This window comes from Pelecanus crispus, chromosome 1 (assembly GCF_030463565.1).
Source record: "Pelecanus crispus isolate bPelCri1 chromosome 1, bPelCri1.pri, whole genome shotgun sequence".
NCBI classification, from domain to species: domain Eukaryota; kingdom Metazoa; phylum Chordata; class Aves; order Pelecaniformes; family Pelecanidae; genus Pelecanus; species Pelecanus crispus.
In genome coordinates this window covers 142,257,066-142,281,054 of record NC_134643.1, presented here as the reverse complement: position 1 = coordinate 142,281,054, position 23,989 = coordinate 142,257,066, and the positions used below count along the sequence as shown (strand labels likewise).

The following is a 23,989-nucleotide window of genomic DNA, read 5'->3' as shown; positions in this document are numbered from 1 at the left end:
TTTGCCCTTTTCTAGCACCTCTTCTCCTTTGCCTTTTTAGACCTCCACAGAGCCTAAGACCTCAGCTGCTTTGGTAGGAATTACAAATTTCCCCAGCTCCTGACGCTGGCTTGACAAGCAACATTGTCAACAATTTTCCAAAATTTAAAACTTGCTGCCTGTTATGGCTACTTTTGCAATTTCTTCTATTTTGCTTAAACGGAGACTGGCACAAGCGCAAGGACATTTTATTAGTCGGTCGCTGAAGAGTAGCTGCTTAGTTTCTTGCTAAATTTTGTGGGTAATGGCAGGGTCCCTGTGCCTCATGCACTGGAGCTGGGGACGCGGCGCCCAGCCGCAGCCAGGGTGGGAGGCGTTGTGGGGACACATGGGACACCAGTGGGGTGCAGTCCCAGAGCTGTGTGGCAGGGCTGGGCACGGGGGGGTCCCACAAGGGGGAGAAGCCCCAAAATGATGCTGTGGGACTGATGCCAGTGCTCCCAGGGGACGGGAAGGGGTGAGTTGTGGAAGTCTCAGGCTCAGTGCAAGCAAACTGGCCCACCAGCCTGTGCCACGTGCAACCCCTCTTCAGACACACGTGGCCTGCATAGGGATGCCCACCCAGAGCCCTTGGGCAGCTTTCAGCAGGTTTCGGCTGCCCTTCCTCGCGCCACCCCCCCTGCCCCGGGACGGAGACACCCCCAGGGGCCGGCCGGGTGCTGTGCCTGCGGCCCGGGCTGCCCGGTGGTGAGCAGCGGGCAGGAGGCCGAACCCAGGCCCAGTCAGCACCCCGACACCAGTGCGCCATCGTCGTGGTGAATCGCAACTCGAGCAAAATTCCTCACTGCCGCCGGACAAAAGCCTTTTCAAAGCCCGGTGGTGCAGCTGGAAGGGCCGCATAAGGCCCAGCGTGTTCGGACCACCGGCCCAGGGCCGGGGACCCACGCATCCCTCAGCGCCAAGGGGAACGAGAGGCTCATGCCGGTGGGGCTGGGTGCTGGGCGCGGGCCCTGATGCAGGCCTCCAGGCCTTCCTCTGCTGTCACAGAGAAGCCTTGGAAACACAAAAGCCCCAAATATTTCACCGGTGGTCACTTCCAAAGGCTACGGTCACAGAGACGAACATTTAAGCTCTTTCCAGTCTTTCCTCTCTTTTATCTCTCTTTTTTTCCTTGTTTCTACAATACCCGCCCACCTTCTTCTGAGGGGGTGACGGACAGAGCAACACTTCGCAGTTATTTGCGTCATTAAAATAACTTTGTAACACTAAATCTACCCTCTTTCACATTAAAACTGTTGCCCCTTGTCCTGTCACTACAGGCCTTAGTAAAAAGCCTATCTCCATTTTTTTTATACGCTCCCTTTATACATTCAAAGGCTGCAATAAGGTCTCCCTGAAGCCTTCTCTTTTCCTGGCTGAACAACCCCAACTCTCTCAGCCCGTCCTCATAGAAAACATGCTGGCCACACTTCTTTTGATGCAGCCCAGGACACGGTTGGCTTTCTGGGCTGCAAACACACATTGCTGGCTCACATCCAATTTTTCACCCACCAGTATTCCCAAGTCTTTCTCCACAGGGCTGCTCTCAATCCATTCATCCCCCAGCCTGTTCTGACACCCGGGGTTGCCCCAACCCACGTGCAGAACCTTGCACCTGGCCTTGCTGAACTTCATGAGGTTCATATTGGCCCACTCCTCAAGCCTGTCAAGGTTCCTCTGGATGGCATCCCTTCCCTCAAGCATATCAAATGCACCAGCTTGATGTCATCTGCAAACCTGCCGAGACAGCTGGGTTGAGTGCACCCTATGTCATTGATGAAGACATTAAATAGTATTGGTCCCAATTTAAACAGGTTAAGTAGGATACACGCTCTGGTTCTTTGTATGTAAACACCAAAAAACCCACCGAGTGCTGCTGGACAAACAAGCAATCTAATACTCAGGGATGGAGACTGACGTTTGAATCCATCTCTACTCATTTAGCATGAGGGCCTTATGAAGAATAACGGAAATGGGAGGCATACTTACACTTCACTCAGCAAAGCATGGTCGCTGGCAGTCGTGGAGAAGTGCTGCTCGAGGATAGACACGGTTCCTGTGAGTGCCACATGGCCACAGCCACAAAACAACGCTACCCCCGAGAAGCAAAGAATGGTTGCCACGAGTGAAGCATATGGCACTCCTCCTAGGCACTTAATGCAACATTCAAAGCAACCTAAGCAGAAGAGAGAAAGCAAGAGAAATGTTATGAGCAAAAAGCAAATTATGAGGAAAAGAACATCTGTCCTCCACTTGGTAAAAGCCATAGGGACTAAAAAGCATTGACAGGCTAAGCAAAAATCTATAGGTGGTGCAAGACAGCATCACCCTCTGAAGCAGTGACCTACAGATCTGTCAGACTCAAAGCCCAGAAAGTGGGCTGAGTGCTCCTATCTTTACAGGATCAAGAGGAGATCGATGAGACAGCCTATGAAATGGAAAAAGGAGAAAAAAAAAAAAAAATCACTTGTCTAAAGTGATCCATTGTGATTCAGCTGCTCATACAGAGCTCACCACGTTTCAGCATTACTGATACTAACGGCAGGAGCACGAGCTATGCTGGCACCATTCAGGAAGCCAGAGAAGCAAATACTCAAGACAATGAAGCCTTCTGGAAAGGTAAAAGATACTTTGCACTTTCACTGGAAGAGGAACACATTTAGGTCTGCAAAAGTTAACTACCCTACACTCTCCCATGACTCCCGAGTATCTTTTTGTATAAATCCATATAAGGTCATAGGGATACAGATATTCTAACAACAGAAAAACTGAATGTGGGCCAAAGCGTAACAATTTTTATCAACAGCAGTGAGATGAAGTTGTATTACACAGACAATACGTTTCCAGTTTTAAAGGATACACTGGATTTACAGTGAACCCTGAATATAGTCTGCAGTAGCATAATCATAGTTTTAATGAAATGTATCACTTAAGCAGTCTGAGTTAACGAAACACCCCCCCCCCCATAACTGCTGCTCTACAAACACTGTAATAAGGAGGTTGCAGCTGAATTGCCAGGTTCCTCCCGACCACACGGCCTGAAAATCCATCTGCTTGCAGAGCTAGGAAATGTAAATCGGAAACAAACACAGCTTTTAACTGCGCTATAATGGTAATGGCAATCCATACTGATTCATTACTTCAGGGTGATGGCATTAAGCTGTCTCCATTAATGTGCATTTCATACAACTGCACAAAACACAAGCCATTAAGACGCTTAATGGAGTGACCAGTGTTGCACGTCGCAGGAACAGCCCGCTGCTTCTATGGGAAGGTGCTAAATGGACAAAGCATTTGAAGGCAAGGAGACAGCTGGTGAACGCGTACATCATCATATCACATCTTCCCGCCCCAAAAATTCCTCACAAAGATCAGCATGCCTCCATCCACCACATGACGCAAGTTTATTTTTATCCCCCTGCCTTTCCCGCTAATGAATGAGTTACAGAGCAGGCACTTCCGTGAAGCACTGGGGAATAATATGCATCCAATAATTGAAAGCTTTCCCATTTCATAAGTGGGAAACTCTTCTTTGAGAGAGTCACTAGCAAGTGTCCTAGTCAGGCTTAAGCAGCTATCACCACTAAAATGAGTTATGAAACACCACTTTGCTAACTGCAGACAACACTTAATTGTACAGAAACAGGCCTGGGAAGCTTTTATAGTCAAGCCCACAGCTGGAGTCCACTCAGTAGGAACCATCTTCATGACAAAAACACTGCCAAATGAACAAACACTGCAGCTTAACAGTGACGGGCAAACAAAATCCAAATGCACGCTATCAGAGGAAATCATATCTGGGTTTCATTTTATCACAGAGGTCCAGAGTCAAGTTTGGACACCAGACCTTGCAGAGGATCCTCTGCTCTGGGGAATCTGCTCACAAGCCACACGCAACAGCAGCCATATATGTAAGGCTGGCTTGCCTCCGCAGCATCTGCTCCCGGGTCAGGCCCAAACCTCTAAGAGTTAATCCAAGAAACGCTCGCACCTGGTGCAGGATTAGCAGTGAAGGATTATCTAAGAGTAACCACACTCTGATCCAGCAGGCAACGCTCAACACACATGTGGCCACAGCCCAGCACAAAACAAATGGCCTTTCAGGCCACACTCCTAAAGGACAAGGTGACTAAATGCTAGATCATTGCTTGGTGTAGAGGAGACTGATCACCTAATCATGCTGATCCACAGACTGCTTCGCAGAAGGATCCCGACAAAAACAGGAAATAAAAACAGCTCGAGGCAAAGCCAAGGGACTGACAAGGTCCGGAAGAAAAGCTGCTGGTTTCAGAAAATGGGAGCAACCTGCTTGACAAAACTAAAAATTGGTGTAGACCCAGGATTCACAATTAACACCCCCCAACTAGGTACTTGTCCTCCTGGTACCCCACACTGCAGAGCCAGCTTTCTTGGCCACTGGCAGAACATTTGCCCTGGAGAGTTTGTCAGATCCCTTACCCAAACACACGACAACATCTGCCACCAATCCACAGACCCTTGAACACAAGCCAACAGTGGCAAACTCCCTCTCACCTCCCAGCAACCGGCAGCTGCACATAGCATCTTTGTGGCCATACTCTTTATGTCTTCCTCTACAGCCCAAGTAAAAAGGCATCACAATATTTGTGATGCCTTCATTTTATCAGGGCAGACCACGGCCAAGGGGTGCCCTAACAGCTGTCTAAAGCAACCACACTAATTTGAGCAAGGCAGAGAAAACTGCCCAAATGTGGAACTCCAGAAACTACTCACCTTTGCACCAAGACTAAAGCAGGAGGCAGAGGGACCTCAGTTCACAGGGCAATAGCGTGCTGCCAGCTGGCAAGCGCAGGAAGCATCCCAAACCAGCATGTTTCCAAGAGACAGCGTCCATCCGTACATAGTCATTCTGCACCCAAATTGAGAGCAGAGCTGCACAGCCTCCTGCCAGAGGGTAACTAACTGCGGGGCACAACCTCAACACAGTGCTGGGGCTGCCAGGCCCCCCACAGATCCCACTGTGAACACTGTTTATGAGCAGCTTAAATCCATGCCTAGCCTAAGCAATATAGGTGGTTTTATAATTTTGTTTTAAAGCAAGCCTAAAACAGTACTGCCAAGAGCAGCTTTCAAAAACAGCTAAAATTTGAAGCTCGTCAAGCACTAAGATATACTTACCAAGCTTCCCAAACAAACACTGAAGCAAATCAGAGGATTTCTGAAAAAAATGAAAGCTTTCCAGGAAATCTGATTTATTATCTGTAACCCCAAGTCAGCAAGTATCTTCATACAGTACAACTGAAAACACAATAATGTTTGCGTAGTTCATGTTCACAAAATAACTTGCTAACACACTGATGACAACTGCAGGCTGAAGGCCTGTGAACTCAAGCTGACAAAAATAAGTAGTATTAAAATAGGTTTAGTTCCAATTTTCAGCTAGTTTTTACTTTCCATATGTCCAACACGCTGAACTTTATAGCTGTATATCCACTTCCAACACAACAGTGTAAAACGATTTAAATATGAAACTGTAGCGCGCAAACACACATCGCTGCATCTCCCCTTTCAATGGCCATTTTGTGCAAGGCATCACTAGAACCTTTTGTGCAACTCAGCAGAATAAAAACATTTTTTGTCCTCAGGCTGGCGAGCAGCAGTTGCCATGGAGGCAGGTTAATAACAGCCCGATGATTTGCCCAGAGCTGCCCGTGATCTTGGCTACAGATTTAACACACTCTCAGAAGGAGGCCAGCTAAAACAAGGACTGAGATTATTCTCTCGGGAATGAATGCTATTAAACACACACACACACACACACACACACACAAATATTCTTGCTAAAGGACAAAAATAAAGAGAAGAGAAAAAACAGGAACCAGCTATTCTTTTAATCTCCTGGAAACTATCAGTCACAGGAAATTGGTAAAGGATGAACCTACATATGTACACAAATCGGCAATTGGCTGCTTAATGTATGAAGAACAATTATACAATCTACCCAGCAGCGTACAGGCTATTGCATATACGCAGGGGCTTAGCCATTCAATTTCCCATGTCGAATGGCAATTGTGTGGCTAAACCTTCTTTGGTACTTTAAGTAAGGCTTCAAGATTTAAACTCAGAAAAGCAAGGTAATGCAGAATTAATGGAAAGAGGCCTTAAAAAAACCCAAAAGCAATTCTAAGACTCTAGCTCATCTTACTAAGGTCAAGATGGAGTGGAATGACAAAATCCGTGCTTCGGAAATGACAAAAGACAATGCAATGGGATCAGGTAGCCGTCTTCAGTATTCCCAGGGCTTGCTCTAGGAAGTTCACACATGAGCTCCTGAAAGCCCGGACTTGAAAAGCTGAGACAGACACATGTTCACAAAGCTGTCCCTCAATGCAAAGCATGGAAAACATGACGTAAAGGAAGAGCGTCCACACCTCCTGGATGGAAAACCAGCCTGTCCTCTGATGTCCCAAACTCCTCCTAGGTTCAACTAGTGCCTCAATGTATCTCAGGTATGAACCATTGATCCCATAGTCAAGGTCACTATGGAACAAAACCACAAGGAACAAAGACAACCCGAAAGGAGGTTTGAAAGGCTCTCCATTTCAGGGAACTGAACCTTCAGGCTCCCATTGCCATTTTCTGAGTCAGTTCCCACTCTCTTTTCCTTAGAAGTTTCGTTTCTTCCCCTCCCATAGATGTGTCTTGCTGTTCTGAAAGATGAAGCAATGGGCACCATTTTTCCCTCATCATTTACTTCCTGTAATTGTGTAATGCATTTTTAGAAATCCTGGCATGTTGGACACCTGTCCAGTTAATATGTGGTAGAAATTACATGGCATGTTCCACCACAGAACCACGATTTCTATTGGCTTCGGCACCACAGCTCAGGAAGCACATGTGGAAGAATTGTTTTAACAAAAAGAAGGTTGCAAGAGACCCAAGGAAAGAAAAAGCACTAGATAACATCTTAAATGCAGCCATTGCATGTAATTGGGCGTATTATTAACCATCCACAGGAGCCTGGTGTTGGGAGCATTACTCCCAAATTCACAAATAAATGTAAGAGAACTCAATACTTCACATTCAGCTTCTGTTTCCCCAGTGCTGAAGATTACCCAATACCAAGCGTGCATAACAGAGTCCTAAACCACCGAGGATCTTTGTGAAAAAACAAACTTTATGTCAATGAAAGCAAATGCCAATTTTACTTCCTGCCACCTACTGTATTTTTTTAAATCTCCATTCTGAATGGCTTATGCATGCTAGGATGTCCATTTTCGTACCTTACAACATGATTGACAGTGATGGGGAAAGCAGTGAGGGATACGGGAATACACTAATACCTCAGAAGCAAAAATGGAATTTACCTGCTTCCCTGTGTGGGAATAAGCCAGTACCTGGCAGTAAGATAACTTTACTTCTCACATCTATCACCCACACCAGCAGCCAAGGGTCAGTGGCAACAGTACAATAAGATAAAATATTTAATCTTACAAGGGTAAGTTTAAAGCATGTGACAAATTTCTCTCCACACTTTAATAGGGGCACTAAAATAAAAAGGCTGTGTATTAAATCACTTGGAAGTCTTTGTCGAAGTTCTATCCTTACCTATTGCTGTTCATCTTAAATTCTGCTGATTTACAAAACATGGCACAAAGCTAAAACCTCTGTTATTAATTACAATAAATGCTGACTCACCACACTTTTGGATTAAGTACATTAAACAGACTAAATAAGTGATGAGCTCAAATAGAGAAAATCCTTCATTTTCCTCCCACAAACCTCTTAAAGCTCTTCCACAGAAAAACTTCCTTTCAAGTTCAACTTTTCCTAATTTTGCCCTTTTGTCCTCCCCAAATCCCTCCACAAAAAAAAAGTGAAATTAACTTATACTGAAAATGAACTCTTATGAGAGCCACAAAACTCACTGCAAGAGTACTTTATTCTAGCCAGATTGATAAACTCCCCCGCTGCATCTGCATCCCCCTCTTCCAGAGCTGTTAATAAATACTCCTTCCTAGCCAGCATGGTATCTGTGATGGAGATGATGTGACCTTTGGAGACCACAGCCATGAGGGCTGCCACAAAGGATCAGACCTGAAATCCAGCAAGATCACCACTCTCATCCTTCACAGTGGCCAGCACAAGATGCTTCTCCAAGCTAAACACAGTGAGATCTGGGGTAGTCTGATCCATCCAGTAAGTCTCATCCCAATCTCTACTATTTAAGAGCTACTCGAAGAACAAGTAGCTCCTTTTGCAGGTTATCAGCATTAATTGCAACTTCTCCAGATATTCTTGATATGTATATGAGACACTTGGTTTCAGCACTGTCATAGAGCTAGTTCCCCACTTCTGAGAAGGTATTTATTTTCTGTCAGTTTTAAGCCTGCCATCTTTAAACTTCATTAGATGCTTCCATATTCTTGTGTAGCAGGGAACTAAAAATCCTTGCTCATGCCTCCTGAGCTGGAACCAGCACAGAGAAACCAGCAGAACTGGTGCACACTAAGAACAAGCATCTCACAGTCTGGAAGCACCATTAGCAGACCCCTTCTTAAATCCACAAAGCACCAAGTATCTCTGTGGTACTGTATGAGTAATGATAATAAGCTGCTCCCAAATACTCCAGCAAAAATGACAGGACAAGGAATAATGGATTTAAACTAAAGAAGAATAGATTTAGACTGGATATAAGGAAGAAATTTTTTACAATGAGGGTGGTGAAGCACTGGAACAGGTTGCCCAGAGAGGTGGTAGAGGCCCCATCCCTGGCAACATTGAAGGTCAGGTTGGATGGGGCTCTGAGCAACCTGATCTGGTTAAAGCTGTCCCTGCTCCCTGCAGGGGGGTTGGGCTGGATGACCTCTAAAGGTCCCTTCCAACCCAAAGCATTCTATGATTCTATGAAAAATACAGTAAGCATAGGTTTAAAATGAAGCACATTTTTTTCTAACATGATTAACAAAAAAAAGCAACCAAACATCCTTGCAGAGGTTATCAATATTCATCAACAGCAGAAGCTAATTTTTTTTTTCCTTTCACTAAAGAAAACATGACATTCAAATTGGAGAAAAGGCTGTTTTACCAAGGCAAGATACGTCTCTTCTGGATGCTGTTAAATGACACAGAGAGGACTCTAAGAACAAACAGCAGTAAACATAACTCCTTTTTTTCTTCAAATCTCAGGCCCAAACTAGCATTTCTTATTGAGAAAAAATTTGCATTCCCACTGCAGGAATCAAACCCATTTCATGTGAGGACAGATGATCTGAAGGGTCTTTTACAGGCCTTATCTAATTTATCTTCTTCAAATTTATTGAAATACACACACTCCCCATCTATATCATTCCCAGCCTCTGCAAGGCTCATTAAACTCACAGGTGTCCTGAAGGCGTCTTTTTCAGACAGTGCAATCTATGAAATACGAATCACTAAATCCATGCTTATTGCAAGTGCCCATCCCAGGCGTTTGCTGTGTGAGAGCAAGGAGTCAGACCTGCACGGGAAAAATGCCACTGCCGCATGAGACAGTGGGACGAGAGAATTGCTCTTGTCCAGCTTTACTGCTCTTGGACAAAGGTCAGGCAAAACTTTGTTTATTTTAATTCATGTCTTCTCTGCTTTACTTCTGGCCTACAAAACAGTGGAAACCACAGCAGAAGAAAAATACCTAATTTATACTTTGGAAAAGGCCTTACTTCAAACAGGTTTATGCAGGAACCCTTGAGGATGGATATTTTTTAGCTGTAAGCTACTTCTGCAGAAAAAGAAAAAATAAGTTGGTGATTTAGAAAGAGACTTCTCACAAAAGGGATCGCTCAAGCAGTACTCATACAAGCTTTGGCATTATTCCTCCTGGAGACTCATGCTAGTGTTTTACTATCCAAAATAACCCTTGGGACTTTTGCACAGCCTGACCATGTGGAAGGGCTCATTGACACGCAGAGATCAAAGTTCAAACACACTGCAGCAGCAAGGGCAGCCTCTGGTCCAAACTGTAGCTGTAACTCTCAGCTGACATATCAACAACTCACTGCTCAACGTGCCTAAAGACATTCCTCTTTTCTGCCCTCACCCTGACCTCCCTCCCCTCGCTTCACTTATTTTTGCCTTCTTCGAGAAACACTCAGTAGGGTCAACATGCAAGAACTGCTGCTCCAGTAGGTGCCAGCCCAGGTGATAATTTTGGACAAACTCAAGCCAAAGAGGTAAAACAGCTGAGGCAATGAGCAGATTGCCAAAGATACTCAAATGCCTGAAGGTCTAGACAAGCTCACTTGGGGGAAGTACAGAAGCGCCTAAGCGTTTCAGTCCCATGGGCTACGTCAGCAGTTCTGTGAAACCTTCCGTAAGGGCATTTGGGTTTCCTTGATTCAACCATCCTCCAGATCCACCTGCACTTGGCTGACGTGATTTTTAAAGCTGATGTTACTGTAATCAAAGGTGAGTATCTTACCTGGAAGACTGGAGTTGAGACTCTTAGCTCCACCTTTCTGGCAGCTGTAACTCACCTCACTCTCCATCAGCCTTCAGCACTCAGCAGGAGAGCAAGACTTTTGCCACACTGGATTTCAGCCACTGCTACCGACTGCTTCCCCAGTTGACTCCTCCCTAGCTACAAAGAAGCAAACAGAAACACAACCTCTCTCTCCCTAGAGCTGACGGCCAAGAGCAGTGTCTGTGGGGATTTCAGCCTGGCGAATCTAATATTTGGAAGGTAAATTCTCCATTTCAGAGATAACTGAAGATGCCCAGATCTTCCCAGACATTTACCCAACTACACAACTAGAGGAGCAGTAAGAAACCTGAACCGCAACTGCAGATGTCCTTTGCCCTGCAACAGCTTTCATGCAGGTATTTCCCCAGTTGAGTCCCCACCACACCATTTTCAAAATTTAAGCTTGCTTCAGTAAGGGAGCAGGCTGTTTCAGTGTGATACTCCACTTTTGCATGCCCTTATGAGCTCACAAAACAGCTGAAACGCCTCCCAGCATCTGGGGGAAGCAAGTTAAGGAAAAAAAAAAAAAAAGAAGATTCCCATAAAGCAAACAACACCCACCTAGCCTGGAAGACTGCCTACAGCTAAGCTCATGTTAAACAACCATGGCTAAGTTTCTCTTACTAAAGAAAAAGATGGTACTTTGCTTCCTAGGAAAAAAAAATTGTTTTAGGTGTTTTGAAAGGCTTGTTAAGCTTGCAGGTGTTCTGAGGATGTCTTGGCTCCAGCACTGCAGTGAATATCCCACACTGACTCTTCCCTTGCTGCTCAAGTGCCAGATTAAAGCTTAAAATGGGGAGGGAAGATCATGTCGTATGTGGAAACCCTGGGAGAGGAGGTGGATGCCACCAGGACTGCCACAGAGGTGCTCTCCTAGTGAATGTCCATTCAGACACTGACAGAGGAGACAAAGTAGAAATATCTGCATGGCAAAGGCACCCAAGAAATAATGGGGCTTCTCAAAGAAATGGAGGGTTTATCTTGGTACACTAGCCAATACCACCCAGCAGCGGGGAGCTGTATGATAGCACTGAAGGGAGGCATGCTACAGTTGTGACTTGTGTTGTGACTTAAGTGACATTTTCCCTCCAATCTAAGGGAAAGGAGCAAAAACCAGTATTTTTGATGTGGCTAACCATCACTGGTAGATTAGTCTTACTCAAGACTTGTTCAGAGCAGTTTCATTGCTGCCTAGAAACCTTTCCACTTCTTTAAGTGCAGCCATTTAAAGCATCTTCCCTTGAATTGGTATTTCTGGGCTTTGTTGCTGTGTGTGTGGGGGTTACCCAAATCAGCAAGAACCCTTTCATCTCAAGTCCTTCATGACAGGCACCACATTTACCTGCAGGTTATTTCAGGAAGCTTCCTAAGGCAGTCTACATAGGGTTCAGTTGCCTAAACAAGGGTTTCTAGCACCATTTTAGGTGCCAGACTCCCAGCTGCTGTGACAGAAGGCTATGCGTCTCTTCTGCATCCTGGCTCATCCGTGCCAGCACGTACGGACATGTCTCATCACTGGGGACAGCTGACGGGGCACAAGACCCTGATAACCAGGCATCTGGCCTGCTCCCTCCATGTCCTCCTTCCCAGGAAAGCAGCATTCATAATCTGTCGCTCCTTCCTGAAGCATTTCTCCCATGTTTAAAATATCCCATGTGCACTGATCTGAAGTTTGGGAATGTCTTCTGAAGGCCCCGAGTCTGTCACCCAGGTAATTTGTCATAAAATATGGCCAAAATGAATATTGATATTGAAGATGAAGATCATGATTTGCAACCTAAGTATTTGCAAAAAAAAAAGAAAAAAGCTATTTTGAAATACATAAACATTTGAAATCTAAAGAACAAATGTGTGTGAAAATAAAATGGAAAAGGGAGGGGTTAGGCAGCAAGCTTTGGTGAATATTTCCCTGCAGTTGCTGTTAAAGTCTCTGATGCGGGGGCAGGCATCTCCATCAAACAAGCTGTCAAGCAGGTTTCAGTCAATCAGCTCCATAAAGAGAAGAGGACTGCTGGGTAGAGCTAGCTGCAAATGCTCTCTCTGAGCATTTATATCCTTTGCTGTGTTAACCCTCATTCAGCCTGGAATTTTCCAATGTAATCAATCACGTGCTTGATTTCAAGTGTCTTTCTGAGGTGCTTCAGAACTAAATTCCCCCCAAACTCTTAAAATGAAACTTCAGGAAAACAAAACAGGATCTTTTTGAGGTCTCAAGCCAGATATCAAAAGGACAGGCATGTGGAATCACCAAACCATTTTTAAAGCCTCAGCTGAAATCCTTTTAAACTCTGACATATGCACTTACTGCTTCTAGCAAGGGAAAAATGCAAACAAAACCATGGAATATTGTCTAGGGAGCATATTGTAGGAGACAAGTAAATCAGATGTGCTGCCACTGCTTTAGTGTCAATTACTGCATTTGTGGCTGATCAGTTTGATAGATTCATCGGTGTACAAAACCCATACTACGCTGTCTCATCTGTAAACAGTTTTGAAGCAATCGGGCAGCACAGTTAAAAGGGAGGTGTCCCTCACCACACATTACCGTCCTTCAAGCATTAACAACCAAATTTAAATTTATGTCAAGTATTCATACAAAAGAACTAGACTCCTTACAGCCTTAACAAACAAAACAAGAAAAACAGAAGAACATTTATCTTGAATTGTTAGGACTAGTGCAAAGCATTAGGTTTATGCTACTACCATTTCTGAACTCTCCACTTCCCTTTCACCCAGCCCTTTATTTACCTTGAATCCCCAAAGGACTAATATTGCCTCTCAATGCTGGCACATGATGGTACCGGTGTGGCCTTGAACTCCTGTACATCCAGTGGTACCTGCCAATTTCCATTTCTGGTCTGGTGATCACTGCCAATTTCAGGTGGTAAAAAGTCAGTGTCACCAGCAAGTTTTAGTTCAGCACTTTCAGTCATTTAACTTTAAAAATAAGAGCCCAGAAAAAAACACGCTGTAGTTTCAGAACTGAAACAATATGACTTTACCGAACCAAGGGAGGGGCTCAGAGGGACATCGACAGGGAGACACTCACACAGGTGTTAGGAAAGGTTGAATAGGTAAAACTCCACCTACGATTTGAATTAAACACGTAAGGAAGGACTCTCTATTCCTTCCCCCCACCCACTCTCATGTCTCCCTCTCTTTGTCCACAGCAAAGAGCTCTGCTCCAGAAGTAAAGGAAGACAAAGTCACGGAAAACCACGTTACCTGTTTTTTTTTCAAAAGACCCTAAATCTGTCAAAGAAAATGGTTATTGTCATGTGTAGAGATAGGGCAAACACATGAGTTTGCCCTGTTACTTTCTTACATTAAAAAAAAAAAAAAAATGTTGGTGGCTTTATTTCACATAGGCTCTGCTCTAGGAAGAAAATTAATTCTAGGAAGAAAATTAACTCTCTCCCAGCCGATACCACAACAACGTCCAAAAATCTGGACCAAATATGTTAAAACAGACTTGTTCTGGGTTTACAATGAAGGAGAGCAGTTATCCTTCTGCTCGCCTTTTCAAAGGACGGATGAAGCTCAGCAACGAGATCCCACGTGCAGTGACACGCCTGACCCACTCGCACACTCATCGGCATAGGGCTTCCAAGCCCCCTGAGAGAGGCCACTGGCAAAACAACATCAAACCACTTCTGAACCTACACATCCCCCCCGGCACCACTATGGCTTTGTCAAGGCTGTCAGGGCGAGACAGACAGATCTTTATTTAAAATGCACCAGAGTCCCACTCTGCGGTGGCTAAATGACAAAGTAACCATAATCTCTGGCCAAAACAAATCCGATTCAGCAGCATTTGGGCAGGTGGAGGAAGTAAAGGTTATGATGCTGAAAAACCATCTACCGTAGACTAGATCAGAGACAAATTTTGGGAGGCAGGGGGAGTAGGAATGCCATAAATTTCTGGCCTGTGAGGGGCTAGGAAGGTCCTGGACTTGGTCCCTCTCTCATGCGGTTTTGCTGCTGGTGCAATACGTTTGGCACAGCTACATTTACATACGTCAAGAAGAGAAAAAAACGTTGGCTGTGAATCCACGTGTTGGAACTAGAGGTTTGAAGCAAGAATTTGTTCATCTTCTACACCGGCAAATGAACTACAATACTAAAACAGCCTTTTGGGTTTGGGATGCAAACTTAATATCAATGGCTCTCTAAAGGATACTTTGTGGCTTGGTATTTCTCCCCGCTCTGCGACTCTCATGCAAATCAGCAAGCGGGTATCAGGTAGTATATTTTTCCTAAAAGACATTATTCCACTTTCTACAGCTTATCCTTACTTTCAGGAAAGGCAAATTCCACATCTTATGAACAAAACCGAATTCCAAAATGACTGTGCATCCTCAGGATGATATCATCTCCTTCTGCTTACACAGGAACAATCTTGTTTATGAGATCACAAGAAACGCCATAATAATTTAATTTGATACAAAATGGAAAATAACAGAATTGCTTACTAGTACTGCATACCATCTCCCCTCTCCCTCCCAACTGTTTGTTCCCTGTTTTTTTGAAGCTACTTACTGGACATCAGTAACAGATTCAGATATTTTTTCTTTTTAAATTAAAAATAATGAGCTACAAAGACTTCTGGGAAGAAAAAAAAATTCTTCATTTGCATTTCAGCAACATCTAGACCAAACCCTTTGCACTTAAAGGATTTTATCCTACCAGGCCTGAACCCACAATTTGAGATTTCTCCTGCAGCAGCTACAAAAACCCCTTGCTCGGAGCAGCAGAGCAGGCAGCTGCCTTTCTCCCTTAGCCTGAGGCGACACTGGTGAAGTCACCACTGTCTGCTGTGGGACAAACTTCAAACCCTGAAATGCAGAGATAGCGTGTAAACTTCGTAGCATCATTTCTGCAACTGAAAATATTCTATGCAGTTGGGTTTTTTTAATTAGTAGTTTCTGGTTTTGCAGTAACAGGGCTCCCTTTATTAGGAGACCGTTCAAACTGCATAAGGAATCTCAGTTTTTCCACTGCTCTGCAAAGAGCCACTTGGCAACGGCTGTTTGGTAGCCCTTACTGCACGCCTGGCACAACCTCTGAAGTTGAAGAGTATCTGTTGGTGTCTTCACTGGGACCCACCCAGGCCCACTCATGCAAAATCACCACCAGGTCAAGAGCCCCACAGGCTTCAGTGGCATAACAACGACTGCACACAGTATGTATGAACTAGAGTTTAACTCTGTACCCCAAACAGTTAGGAAATAGGTTTGAAGGACTTCTTTATCTCTTGCTTTCTGAGGAACTAGCTACACTAATTGCATTCCCAGGTGTAGGTTACAATACCCTCCACGCACCGCCAAACCCATACGGCTCGAGGCCTTCTGTCTGAACCAGGTTGGACTTGATCTGCACAGATGCAGCAGCTACAGGGCTGGCAACGTTTTATGTCACACCACGCCAGCACACTGATGGTGGCTGTGGTGTTCAATATTCATTTGGGATGAATCACCTTGCACGCCTGTAATAAAATTCCCAGCGCCCAACAGCCTCGCGCTTGCTGCCTTTAGCATATGATTTTAGAGGAAACAAACAGTTACGACGTTCATGTGTCGCAGCTGACAGAGCAGTCCACGGGAACGTAGAGAGGGTTGTCATTTGGTCGTTTATGATCTGGCGACCTGGTGATGAATACTGCATTAGGAGCAAGGCTGGCCAGAAAATGGGGAAAGGTCAGGGTAACCAAAGGGGGCTTCCCCCACCCCTCTCCTCTCCCCTCTTCAGCCCCTTTGCTCCCACTGCAGAGTCCATTGTGCACGTACAGTGCCATCTGGGTTTGCTTCCCCCCTGTTACAATATCCTGTGGCACATATGTCTAGGTTTTCTGCTTTCGTGGGGTCACTCAGACCAGTATGAGTACATTCTCCAAGTGTTTTTCAACCCCCTCCTGTTTAGAAACCAAATCCTGTTCATTAAAACCTAAATCACTAAGCCTGCCAAATTATTATACCCAGAATATCGTGTGTCCCAGATTCTCCCTGGGCTGGACCTCTCTTCCTACAGTCATATTCTTTAGGGACTTAAAGCAGTTATTGTTTTCAGGGGATCTGAAACACCAATAAACTGCTTGAAATGGGAAAAAGGATGCAGCATACTCAAGATTTCAAATGACTTGACCGCTCTGAAATCACCGTGTGAGCCTAACATTAAGGGAGTAAGTTTCCAAATTTTTATAAAAAGATAATTTTTTCAACTTGCTGTAATGAAAAATACATCTATCTGTGATGCATGAAAACGTTGTAAGCTCACTGTGTAAAATGAACTTCACTAAAAGTGAAACAAACTGCACATTAATTCACTCCTTTCTCACTTCAGCAGCTCCATTTACACTACCGCACACAGTCGTACAGTTGTGTTTAAGAGAAGTATTTTCTTTCTATTTTTTACTAGCACATACTTGTCTATTTAGAGTTTCAAATCGGAAACATCGCTTCATATACCATGAAAATAATAATCAAAGCTAAAAGCCATCCTTGAGCATGAGGTCTTCCTTCATCGAGAGCACATTAGTAGGGAAGAGCCAATTAAAGGGAACCTTGGGTACAGCTGCTCAGGCTGGTTTTCATTATTCCTCAGCACAGCACATGCAATTTGAACATCATATGCATTTATACAAGGAAACTATATCCTAGGGTACTGGCTTTCTTCCATCCTCCCATGAGTAATTGGTGAATTCACCATGGTCATCCACATTTGGGTTTTATTTTGTTTTGTTTTTTGAATTTTGCAACTTGGTAGTATTTCTCATAGTTAAATGAAAAGGGAAACTTCTTGTCTCTGTTAATGTGTACCAGGACCTATATCCTTCACTGCTGATGCAAAACGGCATTTCGTTTTTCTTATTTATTCCACCTCAGTAAATCTGCCTGCCCAGTCCTCACGTTTTCATTTAATTTAATGCCTGCAAGATAAACCCTGTCATTTGTAATAATTTGTAAACCTTCATCTTTAAAATGCATCCAATCTGTCCTGCAGCCCTGTAAAGTATCTGTTAAACATTTTGCTTTAGCTTGCTCATGGTGTTCTCCTCTGATAAGGGCTGCTGATACGCAGTATAAAGCTGACTTATTTCTCACCTCCGTCAACATGGGTGTTGTTCCATTTCCAATTAAAAAAAAGTGGGACAGCAGCCACTCATCTGGGTGCAGAGAAACAAATGTCTGATAAACACTGAATCCATCAGCTGGGTAATATCACTACCTGAATCAGGCAGGGGATTAATGAAAATATAAAACTGAAACTCATATACCATTTAGAGAACTTTAAAAATCTAAATGAGATCAATCATTTTCATTTATCAATCAGTAAATATTCATAAAGCACATTAGCTTGTGTAAATTGTCTCAGCTATGCTGCAATCCAAAATAGCTGGCCATCCACATTTGCCACAGGGATGGGAAACACAAACTGGTACCTATGCGACACCATTGTTCAGATCTGACAATATTAGGTGCTCGAACTGAAAATAGATCTCGCTGCTCATCCCAAGCACTCAGGCAGTATTGCTCTCCAGCATTCTCCCCACAAGTACAGGGAGCCCTGTATATAGACAGCATGTAGTCCTAGCCCAACTTCCTCCAAGTATTTATTCCGTACAATTACAGTACATCACTGAGGAGGTCCTTGCATTAAAAAATACAACCCGGAAACCCATAGTTTAAAATTCTGGTAAAGGGAAAAAAACTTGCAGCTTAAAAGTACAATTTGCTAATAGTTAAATGCAGATACTCTCCCCAGAACTTGGCAGTGCAAAGCATACCGTGTGTGAACCTGAATACCCAAAGTGAAATGCTCAGGATCTTCTCTTGCTCAGTCTTAGCAATAACGACATCCCCCAAGCCCCCTCAGACATTGATTTATCTCCTTGGACTTTGCAATTCATTTCTGGAAGGAAGAGTTAAAAGACTTTGTGATAGCGCTTCAATTGCTTCAAGCTGTGGCAGTTGCCTCGCAATCACTGGCTTCAGGGCATCCCATAAAGGACGGCCATTATTACACTAAGTCCAGGTGGGATCTTAGAGGAAGAAGCAAGTATTGCAAGCCTGGCAAGCGTGTAAGGCATAGCAGGCAGGAGATCCAGTCCAGACAGTAAACGGACATATTTTTGAAGGGGTCAGCTTCTGGTTTACACCCCAACATGAAGCGACAGCATCTTCCAGGAAGTTTCTTCACACAGAGAAAAAGCTAATTTTTCTCCATGAGAGCTGCTGGTGAAAGAGCCCTTTTGAAAAATCCTGCCATTTCAGAGGTACCTGATGCCTGCTGAGCCCATCTAAAAACCCGACTGGGCTTGGCAGTCTTAGGTCTTTGGAAAATCTGCCCCCCAAAAGTGAATACGTCTCCTACATCACTGCTTCATGGCAGTAACTTTGCACGGGGATCTGGGCTATTTATTCTGCTACTGAAACTAGGAGTAGGACTGTTTCAGCTTTCTGCATTTTAATTTGCTGTGAAACATATTGGGAATTTAAGTGAACAGAAATAAAGAGCATAATGTGAGAGACCATGTGTTACTTTCAGAAACTAGGGAACTGGCAAGAACAAAGCCCTGAAGTGTTACATACACATACCTATGTAACAGATCCAAAATATAAAATTGTCACAGAAAAACTAGGAAACGGTGGTAAAATTAAGACAGGAAGTTCCCCTGCTTGCATCCTATGAAAGCAACAGATCAAACACCTTGACTTGGTAACAGATTTACCGTTCTACATGTTGCGCTTTCATGCTTGCCAAAATAAAAGGGAAACCGTAAACTCATCATAAACACACTCAGCAACACATTTCATTTTGCACAGCTGCTAATGCATACGGATAACTTTCTTTGGTGTTTATTATACACGAGTTCTATCAGTTTAAAAGAAACTCATCAATCAGAAGAAAAAATTGCTGTAATTTTTGAAGAATGATCTATGAGTTCAAGATGGTTTTATCACCAAGGTATTTAGGACATTTTGTACATTAATTACTCAAAATCTGCAGTGAGGTGGGTTATTGTCCATATATACTAATGGCTTTCAGAGTTTAATCTCTCATCAGTGGACCTCCTTTTGTGAAATCCCTAAGGGATTATGTAATACCATGTCTAATCACTGGACAATTTTCATTTACTTGAAACTGAAGCTAGGTTTGAATTATACAAAGTGTGTAGGAGGAATCAGATTCAAAGTAGGAAAACAAAATCTGGTACTGAACAGTACCAGAATTTATCATTACGTTCACATCTGAATTGTTTAACAACAAATTAAACAATTTGACTTGCAGAAATGTACTCGTTGGGTATCAGCTGTATGAGATACTCAGATTTAACTGACACACAACAGGTTCAAAAGTAATTATGACTTATGTAAAAAGTCAGTGGAAATTTTAATATTTTTGTTACTGCTGTATCATTTAGCAAACAAATATTGCTATGATTTGTACAACAGTCTGCTACACTGAAGACGGACATTTATTTGGCATAAATTATATGATGCAGAAACAAAGCAGTCCTTTGCTAGTTGAATTTACCCTCTGAAGTTCAGCACTCCAGACCAAATAAATCACCTGTAAGGCTGGGATGGATGAAGCACCTCTCCTCCTGTGCTGCCATCTCCCTACCGCAGAACCGCTACCATGGAATTGTTCTCTCCATTAAGCAGCAATTCTCAGTGATTAACACATCCTGAAACCTAATGTTGTGAAACTCATTGCATTATTCCCCATTATCATAGCACAGGCAGATCTCTACACAAGTAAAATTTGCCAGACAACACCATAGTAAAGGAAAAGGAATTTAAAATTAAGAGTGACATTTGGCACCAAGCTAACTACACAAAGGTTGTGTGATATTATAGTCTATTACATGTTATTATAACCTAGTTCTCCCACACCGTATTGCAAAGCCTTGCTACATGGCTAGTCTTGATGAAAACACCAGGTTATGGCTCTGAAAACGACATGCAAACACACAGGCACACACTACCTCTGTAAACCAAATTTACAAAAATCCCTCAAAGACGCAGCAATAACAGGGCTTCTTTCGCAAACATAATTTCTAGTAGGCTTAGGACAGATTCAGAGCAAACACAGACACAGACAGAAAGATTGCTGCTCTATTAATTTGTTGTCAAGCCATGCAGGAAAGGACGGCTGAAAGCCCAAAGATGCAGTAGCGATTGTTTAAGAGCTATTCGAAAAAGTGACAAAACTGGCCTAAACCTCTTTAAGCCCCCTGAATGAAAAGATTTAAACAGGCTATTGTTAGACCCCTGGGTACCTTTTTTCTCTTGGCTTTGTTCTGCATTTTCCTCCGCTGCAGTTTCCATGGCTGGCTTCATACCATCCACCAAAAATGCCACCCCCCCCTCCCCCCCCAGCAAGCACTTTTTCTCTTCGCCTCCTTTCTCACTCCCTTCCGTCTCCTATTTACGGCGGCAGTGATTGAGCGGCTCTGTTCTCCCCTACAGTAGATTACAGTCCTTTCCAAAACGCCAGAAAAGTCTTGTCAGCTTCAATTTCGCTCCCCTGACTGGTCCACGAGGAGCCGTGCCAGCGAGCGCTCAGCCATACGTCACCGCGGTCCCCAGCTATAAAATAGCCATCCCGCACCCGACCGTGCCCCGGCTTGCCGCGTCGTGGGGACCGGCATCACCAGCTCGCGCCCTCTTCCCCTCGCCCTCTGCTCTCCCCCTCTTTCCCCCTGTCTCCCAAGGCTCCCGTCGAATGTTAATCAATTCTTTCGGCGGTGAATGGATTAGCAACATCAGGAGGGGAGATGCGAGCGAGAAAGAAAGGAGCGCCCCAGCCGCCGTGGGGCGAGCCCCCCGGCCGCCGTCTCTAAGGGGAGTGCACGCCGGCACACAATCGCAAGGCTCCCTTTCCCATGGGACCTTGTTATTATGCTTCGCGTTTTGATTTATTCCACATGCCCTCTGCTCTTTCAAGGGGCGGGGGGTGATGGGTCTGTTCTCTCTGTTTGCTTTCTTTGCCGAGTAAGTTCCGCTCACCCACAGCAAACGACTGTGCAAGAGACGCATAAAAGCAAAAGTGGGCATATATATATACATGGAAAATTTAAATTATTTCTCTGACTAGCAAGAATGATGGAAAAAAAGCACAAAAAAAGTCCAAGCAAGCAGAAAGGAAGCAAGCTCAAGTGACCTAAAACGTATGTGCAATACTTTAAAGGGTAAAATGTTTAAGAAAACACAGCTTGGGTTTTTAAAAGCATGTCTGCCATTAGAGACCTAAAGCCACGCTTAAAAGTGAGTGCAGAGTTGCTGTTAGGCACGTTTGGTCGCTCCCCTAAATAGAGACAGACTGCAGCACGATCTAACAAGCTGTACTAACCGGGCTCTGGGAGCAACAAAACCAGGACATCTTTACATTGCACTGCGCAAAGTGACTTTAGGCGTCCCCAGCCCGCTCCGAGCAGCCCCGTGCCGGGGAGCCACAGACCAGGCAACACCACACAGGGGTATTATTCACCTTCCAAACCCCAAGATAACTGACATATTTAAGGCTGTACTGTACTGAGGCTAATTAACCTTGCTTGCCTCAGTGGCCTCACAGCGTGCCACACTGCACAGGGCAGACGTGCCCAAAGGCACCCCTTTTTGTGTGTAGGATGATGGAGCCACCATGGAGTAATGGCCTTTGCGGTCTGGCAGGCTTCACTGGTCCAGCCACTGCAGCCGATTCTGCAGGCTGCAAAGATGCCTAGCAGATTCAGCAAATGCTGGGGATGTTAAAACCTACACACTGCGTGTTCCATGTAACAGATACAACCAGGAGAGTGGGAAGAGGGAAGCAGTCCAAAGATTTGTAGCTGCAATTCAGCCTCTTCTGGTTAAAGTCACTACACCCACAATTTTGCTGTGCATTTTTATTTCTATGGATGCCTAGTGAAAAGCACAAGAAAGCTCAGACCCAGCCTTTAGAGAAACTTCCCTTCTCTTGCAAGAAATCAGTGCACAAATCCTCTTCTCTCACCATGCACACCATAGTTGTTACTTTGCTTTGGGCATTACTGCTCAGACATATGCTTCAGCCCAGCTGCCAAGAGGTCTTCGACTCATCCTAAGGTTTTGTATCACAGCATCAAAACTTGATGTCAAGCATTTGTCTAAAAAGCTTTCTTGGAGTCCAGCTGGAAGCTCCCACCTCAGCAGACCTTTTTATAAGCAGGATGAAGTTAATTTGTAGAGGAGATGAAGTATCCTCAGGAACCAACGTAAGGCAATGGGTTGTGTTCCTGAAGGTAATGAAATCAGCAGCCCCAGCAGAGACCTCAACACAGGTGCAGGGCGTATTTCTCCAATCTCCTTCTCTAATGCTCACATAGCAGTGCATACACACACTGAAATCCCTGCCCAGCAAGACCATGTACTGCAAATGCACCCTCTCAAGGAAGCAGCTGAAAGGTGAAACCATAGGTGATGTGTTTGCTTTATTCTTTTAACCTTCACTAAAAGTTGTTCAAATCCCGCAGTCAAGAAAGGAAAGACAACTTCTTTACATTTGGGATAACAATTATACAAAGAAAACGTTCTACAAAGAGTGGGTTTTTTCCCCATTTAACACCAGTAAGTGTGAAAATCCATAGCAAACACAACCTGCTTGCTGAAAGTCACACAAATTTTAGTCACTGGTCAGAACAGTTGATTGCCTCTGACATTAAAATTTCCCTTCTTGGAACTTCTCATTGTTCAGTCGGTACTTCTGGTCGCTGCTGTCATACTCTAGATCTCCATTTCTTAATGATCTTTGCTTACTTTGGAAGGCCTAAAAGTTTAAAAGGTTGAAACCTCTCTCCTGACTACCCTAAGTTACAAAAGGCCTGTTCCAAAAATAATTTGAGTGGTATAATATTAATGCACTTATAAGTATAAATGTAAGAAAACACAAACACAATCTGGAATTTCCTTTCTTTAAACAGAAAATACATTAGACAGAACCCTTGGTTACAAACTGTCCCTGGAGGAAACCCACTAATGAAGCCCTCCACTCTGCATCAGTGAGACCTACTCCTTCAAACAGCTGCATGCTTTCCTGCTGGCAAGCAGATTTTGTTAGGCAGGCTCAGGGCTTCAGAGCAGATATTTTACAAACAAACAGGCTGGGAGACTATTTCCCCTACTTCCTCCCAGGATAATGGTTTCCCCAAACGAGCAATGAAGAAGCAGAGTGCACAATACCAGAATTAGCTTCACAAGAGCTTGAACTGAAGACTTCAGAAGCCATCAATCCCAACCCGGCTGCAGGGAGTGCCTGGGCCTGTCGCTTGTGCCAGACGGCAGCGGGGACGGCAAATGTCTTCGGTGTGAGCAGGTGGATGATCTGCTCAGCCTGGTGGCAGAGCTGAAGGAGGAGGTGGAAAGGCTGAGGAGCATCAGGGAGTGCGAGCAGGAGATAGACTGGTGGAGCCGCACCCTGCCGTCCCTGGGGCCAGGGCAGCAGGCGGAGGCCCCACAAGGAGCAGAGGAT

The 23,989-nt window shown here is 44.3% G+C and overlaps 1 protein-coding gene across 4 annotated transcripts in view; it reads right to left on the bottom strand.

Annotated features, from left to right (window-relative positions):
• GPM6B (glycoprotein M6B) overlaps positions 1-20,841 on the bottom strand; it is a 30,846-nt gene extending 10,005 nt beyond the window's left edge. For 2 of the 4 annotated variants that reach the window (XM_075719369.1, XM_075719374.1), the window contains exons 1-3: positions 20,781-20,841; positions 13,247-13,366; positions 2,008-2,194 (exon numbers count right to left, since the gene is read on the bottom strand). In XM_075719369.1, the coding sequence (XP_075575484.1) occupies positions 2,008-2,194; positions 13,247-13,366; positions 20,781-20,841 (368 nt within the window). The remainder of the gene's footprint in view (positions 1-2,007; positions 2,195-13,246; positions 13,367-20,780) is intronic. The other 2 variants (XM_075719380.1, XM_075719381.1) reach the window with 1 other exon arrangement.
• Positions 20,842-23,989: the final 3,148 nt, after the last annotated feature.